The sequence below is a fragment of the Camelina sativa genome, chromosome 10 (assembly GCF_000633955.1).
Source record: "Camelina sativa cultivar DH55 chromosome 10, Cs, whole genome shotgun sequence".
Classification (NCBI taxonomy): domain Eukaryota; kingdom Viridiplantae; phylum Streptophyta; class Magnoliopsida; order Brassicales; family Brassicaceae; genus Camelina; species Camelina sativa.
The window spans coordinates 7058106-7064926 of NC_025694.1; the positions used below are offsets into that span (position 1 = coordinate 7058106).

General features: G+C 38.7%; 1 protein-coding gene and 1 pseudogene across 1 annotated transcript; both read right to left on the reverse strand.

Moving 5' to 3' along the window:
- LOC109124613 (RNA-binding KH domain-containing protein PEPPER) lies at positions 434 to 2966 on the reverse strand. Its single transcript, XM_010435263.2, has 6 exons — positions 2552 to 2966; positions 2112 to 2364; positions 1758 to 1906; positions 1395 to 1652; positions 1058 to 1249; positions 434 to 946 (listed from the first exon to the last, which is right to left on the reverse strand). Exons 1-6 carry the CDS (start codon positions 2909 to 2911, stop codon positions 671 to 673), a joined length of 1488 nt encoding a protein of 495 aa, XP_010433565.1. The 5' UTR covers positions 2912 to 2966; the 3' UTR covers positions 434 to 670.
- LOC104717655 lies at positions 4266 to 6254 on the reverse strand (annotated as a pseudogene).

Sequence of the window (6821 nt, forward strand, 5' to 3'; positions counted from 1 at the left end):
GCTCTATATAGAAAATGCAATTGTTTTTGGGGGATATACATGTTTTTATGAAGAAGCTGTAAAAAATGAAAATATACAAAATCTGCAAGTATTGTTTCTTTCCTGTGTATGACCTTAATCGTTTTGCTTATGATTAATAGTGACACATTATCTATAAACATTGAAATCAAAACTCTCATGTAAAAAAACTAAAAAGGTACTTCTGAGATGTGTGCAAAAATGTTCTTTGACAAAACAAAGCCCCCCTCTCCTTAGCTAATATAGAAAGTTTCATATATTAAGTAAAAAGTTCCAACACAAAATAGTTTTAATAGTTATAATTTATTTGTTTACAGTAAGTGTAAATTCTTAAAAACTGAATTAGTCATTCTGATTGCTGCTGACCAAAAAAATCCTCTCAAACAATCACAGACAAAAACTGAACAGGATCAAATAAAGGAAAAAAAAAATCATGGAACTGTTCTTATTTGACAGTGACCAGAAACGTCGTGTAAAACATATCTGAGATCTGAGATTCTGAAAGAGAAAAATAAAGAAGAACAGGCACAACCTAGATTTACATTACACATACATTGGCTCTCTAGAACTTGTTCTTTCCCCTCTCTATTATAAATGAGCCTTTCTCTAATAAACAGTAACGAATTAAACCTCATAAAACACAGCAAACGATTCAAAGATTATAATTGCTGTAGCCACCAATATCAGAAGCTGGTCTATATTCCGTACTATAAGTTTGGCCAGAGAGAGACGGCGTGTAAGTTGAAAGACCTGCCAGCTGAGAGTATGCTGTTGGTCTGTATTGCACCGGCTCTGTGCCCAGGTAGCTACTGGAGAGTGGCTCTTGACGGTTGCCCAGCTGAGGAGGATATGCAGGTACATAGCCAGTGTCGATTCTGCCATATCCCCCTGAAACCGAAACTGGTTCCTTGTGATTGCTGATGAACTCCTGCATGCACGTAAACCACAGATACAGTTTTATTATAGCTAGAAAGAGTAATCTTAGTATAATTACAAGGCCAGTTACCACAAAGTATTATACATAGATAATTTTTCTTACTTGAACTAGTTGCTCAGCAGTTTGTACTTGGGAGGATGTGCCTTTGATTTCCACTGTGATTTGATCAGGATGTGGACTCTCTTGAATGGTTATGGTAGCTCCGCTTCTTCGACGGATGTAGGCTATATTAGCTCCTTCTACACCAATTATATCCTCCGCATAGGAGAATGGTATTTGCATCGTTTGAGATACCTAGTCAGAGAACCCATCATAGAAACGTCAATACTAGTTCTGAAACATAAGCTTATATTTTATAAGATCAAAACCACCGGTAGAAGACTAATCACAACAAGCAAGAATGGTAATACCGCTAAACACTTTGTGGAGATGTATCTACCTGTGTGACAAAAGCAGCAGAAACCCGAGCAAGACCAGGAGAGTGTCTGGCGGACAATACAGGATCCTGACTGTACATAGAAACTCCCGAAGGCTGAACACGTGACTCCATTCGAGACTCGCGCTCCAGGAACGAAGGTTCCCTCCGTGCTAAGAGGGAGAAATCAGGCTCCATTACATTTGAAGAAATATTATGCAGAGATGACTTGTTGTCAGCTAACGGCTCTTCCTGACGAGTTTGAGAGACTCTAGCTAGATACTAAAGATAAAAAAAAAATAACAGAAGTTAGATCATTGAGAAAGAAAGAAAAAAAAGGAGAGAGAAAGCTAGGAACATATCGTTTCAGATAACCACGTAGCTTACTTGCTTTTCGAAGAGAGGAACAACAGTATGGTCGACTAGAAATTTCCTTAGGTGTCCAACAATGGCTTCTAATGCTTTAAGGATTTTCAAAGCTTCACCCTGCAAATCCACTATCCTCTCATCTTGCGCAGCATAAAACGGTGTTTCCTCTGGCAGAAAAGAAAGTACAGATTACATATTTAGTATCGAGTATGCTCGTATGAACTATACAGCACACAATATCAGAAATAGGAAACATGCATAACACAACTTAAAAAAAAAAAAAGATGACAGGACATAAACTGAAGAAGAACTAGCTGAACTTTTTAAAAAGGACAAAACAAAAGAGATCATACTTGCTAAAATTGAAAATACCTTCAGATAAAATACGAACAGATGCACCAGAGTTCTCAACAATGGATTTAATCATAGATCCTTGTTTGCCAATTAAATTAATCGCCTGAGTAGATGCAACTAACAAACGCACGGAAGAGAAGGCACTCCCAGCGGTTTGAACATCATCATCATCATTATCAGGTAACCCTGAAACTCGTCTAAACACCCTCAAGACTGCATCCATTGCAGGGGACATGTATGCCTCTGGCTCTTCCTTACCAGATATTAACACCTAAAACATAGTTAAAACACCAAGAATTTTAACCTAGTGAACACTTCAAAAAACTAACACCAAAAAACCCTAAAGAAATCAAATTGCAAATTAGGAAACCCTAGAGATAGAGAACTAGAAAAAAATCCACAAATTCGAATAGATTGAAACAAACACACTAGAAAGAGAGATTGAAAAAGATACTAACGATGCGATCGGGAGTGGTAAGAGGACCATCAAGGACTTTGATACGAGCACGAGTCTCCTCACACATCTTCTTGATAAAGTCACCTTTGCGTCCAATGATAGCTCCAACTTTAGTCACCGGAACGATCATACGGAACACGCATTCGCCAGGCCAACCTGGCCATCTCTCCTCCGCGGAATCGTTCGTATCGGGAGCAGTAGTCTCGGTAACAGCTAAGCTATTTGGCTGGTTCAATTCAGGGAAGCCGCTTGCGTTTTCGTCAAGCAATGTGGTGGCACTGATTCCAGCCGGCATAATGATTTCATTCTCAGGGAGGTTTATAGCACCGTTGTTGTCGACGGAATCTGCGACGGCGGCCATTACAACCGGCAATTAAAAAAAAATTAAAGATACGAAGAACGAGAGAGAGAGACAGAGAGATTTAACCTCTCTGTTTATATTACAATCGCTGCTGTCATGTTATACGATGTCGTTTGGGTTCTATTGGTTTGGGCTTCCGGTTAGCAGTTTCACGTTTTGAACTATCTTTTTAAAGCCCATGAGCAATATTTTTTATACCAATGAAACCCTCCAACTCCCTACTTTTTAAAAGACCTAAGTTTTGTACTTTGAAACTTTAGTAGAAGTATATGAGATACATTCTTTAAAAGGAAAATTAGAGAATCTTAAGAAATTTATACAATCATATGTTTAATTAATTAATTAGCTGAAAATAAATTAACCATGTGAATTAAACCTCTTTGTTTTTCTCTCTTTTTTATGTACCCTTGTGAATATAGTGTGATCTCTTCAAATCCAATTATGCAAATTCAAATTTCAATGATCGATTGTTTAATATATTAGCTCCACATCTTGGATTACAGTCTCGTTTCCTAAATTTGATTTAGTTACTAATATCCTTCTTCCCACATCAACAATGCATAAAACTAATGAATAAAAACAGTACCAAGAATTCTCACATTATATATATATGGTTTTTAACTTTTTAAAGTCACGGTTATTAATCTACATAAAAAAATTATGTGCCAAAAGATACAAGCACTCTTTGTCATATATATGTATGTACTTGTTTCATTTCACCGTAAAATTGGAGGACTTAATAATTAATATCATCTTGTCATCATATGCAATATGCTTATGGCGAAGAAAGAGACGTAACATAAACAAATATCTACTGTCCCGAAGATATACTTTTATCTCTCTGCGAGTCACTTTTGTATTTTTCATTAGGTTCCCTATATACTTTCTTGATAAGATGTAACAAAAAAAACTTTCTTGATTTTTTTTTATCAGAAACCTTTTTAATTCCTATATTTCAAATATTAGAACTTTGGACATGCATTTTTAACTCAGAAAGTAAAATGAGTCCCCATGGTGAATGAATCAGAATTGGGATATTAGGGCAAAAACACACACGTAATGTGTATGTATATACCGTAATATATGGTCCCCTCGATACACGTATGGAACAGAAGAGCTAGCTAGCGTTCACTTGTAGTTTGTAACTATTTGAGTCAATCATTGTGCCCTAATCGACTCTCAAAGGTCACATGATTTATGCTTAACATCGTACTTACAAACGGTTGATACATTTATCACATTGAGCTATCCAGTTACATGTAATCTTTTTTTTCGTTACTTTCTAACAATTTCTTACATTTTTTTTTTTCAAACTGATTTTTTATTATAGTAATTCAGAAGTCATGACAATAAGTCATACAGTTTTTAAACGTAGAACAATACATGCATATGCCAATATCAGACATAGAATTAAGATGAAAACCAAATCTTCCGCTTTGGTTAACTACTAAGATCATCACGAGAGAACAACTAGCCACGTCCATGGTTTCCGCGTCCACGACTCCCGCGACCACGGTTCCCGCGTCCATGATTACCCTTTCCCCGAGCATTAGAAGATTCTTGTATCTCCTTAGCTTTGATGGATAATTGAACCGACCTTTCACGCAGAATTCGTTGCCCAGCTGGAGTCATTTGATCCATCAACCTCGTCACTGTCGGAGCCATCTGACTCAATAGATTCTTCATCTGACTCAAGTGAATCTCCATCTGAAAACGAAGACCCCAAATGGTTAAATCTGTTTTTAGTCAAGACATGGCTTACCTCACGTTCAGTAAGAGCATGATCATGTGTGCCTGCAATTTCAGTAACTGTTTCAATTATGCTAGCCTCCATTACAACTTCAGCTTCAACATTTGTGTGACATTCTGTCACCTCAGTGCTCTGTTCTATGACTTGGATTGGGACAGCCTCAACCTCTATGGCTGTATTGCTTTGGATTTCAGAGACTGCAGTAAGGGGAACAGCTGGAGACTCTATTTGAAGAGTGATTGGTGATACTAAATCAGTGGTGTTAGAAATACTTACAGTACTAGGAATGGTAAAATCTTTTGAAGCCAGCTTGGAAACCTTTTCAGTTGACACATGGGGTTGCATACAGCGGGATGCCTTATGCCCTAGCTGTCCACAGTCTCCACATATGGTTGGAACCCAAGCATATTCAACATTCACCATAGATATGTTTCCCTTTTTGTCAGCTGCAGCAATCCTAGGAGGGAAAGCCTTACTCAGCTCCACTTCCACCAATATCTTAGCCTCACCCATTAGTGAAGGATCAAGCCTTGGTTTTTACGTAGCCATAGGAGCACCTAAACATGATGCAATATGGCTAATTCCTGGAATTGAGTACAACCTGTGAGGTATATTCTTAAGTGTTACCCAAACTGGAATAGTCGATATCTCCGGGAGATCAAATGTATCTGCATCTGACCAAGGAGCAACAAACATAAGACAATCATCAACATGCCATAGTCCTCTTTGAAGAACCCAAGATCTGGTTGAAGCATCCAGGATATGGAAGAGAAATTGGGAATCATCTAGCTTACGCATAAAGATTCTGCACTTTCTACCCTAAATTCTATTTATCATGGCATGAATCAAGCCACCAGGAGGAGGACTACATCTATAGAACTGACCTAGAACATACTCCTTCTGATTCTCAATACCTTGCAACAAGACATGACTCGGAATCGTTACCTTTGGAGTACCGTCTTCCATATACTCTGGTGAGGTAGCTCTGTAAAGATTTCTTGCTGTCGGATCCATTTTAGCAGCCCAAGGAAACCTTAGATTATCTTCCTCCAAGGCTCCAAAGATCTTTACTAGACCATTCTCAGCTTGTTGCGAGGTCGATGACGAGGTGTATTTAGCTTCTTCGCCCAAGCTCCTTTCAGAGGTGGAGAAACCAAATCCTTAGGGCCATTGGGTCTGTCAGATGCATCAACAACAACCTCCACGGGTTCCACTGAAGGCTTTTTTGAAGACATCGGTTCAGTCTGGTCAGTAACTGGTAGTGAGAGAACCGCCAGAGGAGAAGTGTTTACCGGTTTAGGTTTGATTCCACCGGAAGAGTAGAGTGAACAGAGACCAGCAATTTCCCAACAGTCGTAAGAGGAAGAGACTGCGCCGGCGATGGAGCAGAGGATACTGAGATTTGGTTTGTTACGTTTAACTGAGACGCCGATCAAAGATGCTTACTTGGCCATCGTGGATCGAGAATTGAAGATTCTAAACAGGCAAGGAGAGGCGAAGAGTATCCTCGGTCGATACTTGACGGAGGAAGCAACGATGGAACAATTTCTTACATCTTTAGCAGCACTTCTTTTTATCTCTTAACTAATTACATCATTACAAATGTCCACAATCTGGCATAAAATCTGAACCCGATTACCCAACCCGGTATCCGACCCGAAAAATCGGGTTTAGGTTGGGTTCGGGTATAGCTATAAAATCCTATTGGGTTCTATTTTCCAAAACCCGTGGGTTCGGGTTCGGGTTAGGATTGGGTAATACCCGATACCTGTTCGGATATCCATAGAACCCGAGGAACATAACACTAAACCACTTAGGGATCTTTTTTTCTCACTTATCAGTTTGTACTTTGTCGATTCAATTTCCTAAAATCTCTCGAGGTTTGATACGATATCGATTCATATATATTCATTATCCTATTCCAAAGACAAACCTGGAAACCCTTGTTGTTGCTAACTTCGCGGAGACCTTACCGTCGCCGCTGAAGGAGATAAACTCACCACCGTCTGCCTTGTCGCGAAATCACTCAGAGGTATGACTTCTGATTTTTGAGGGTTCTTCTTCTTTCTCGAGTAACTTCTCAATCGATTCAATTATGTGATTCTTTTGATTCAAACGACAAACAAATTTCAATAGTATCGAGTATAGATTTTTAGTAAA

What these genes read in the sequence shown, in the direction of transcription:
- LOC109124613 (XM_010435263.2), bottom strand. Translation starts at nt 2,911, where the DNA reads ATGGCCGCCGTCGCAGATTCCGTCGACAACAACGGTGCTATAAACCTC. An exon ending in TTCCTCTCTTCGAAAAGCAA is followed by an intron (nt 1,653 to 1,757) that starts GTAAGCTACGTG and finishes TTTTATCTTTAG; the next exon opens with TATCTAGCTAGAGTCTCTCA. An exon ending in CTGCTGCTTTTGTCACACAG is followed by an intron (nt 1,250 to 1,394) that starts GTAGATACATCT and finishes TTCTCTGACTAG; the next exon opens with GTATCTCAAACGATGCAAAT.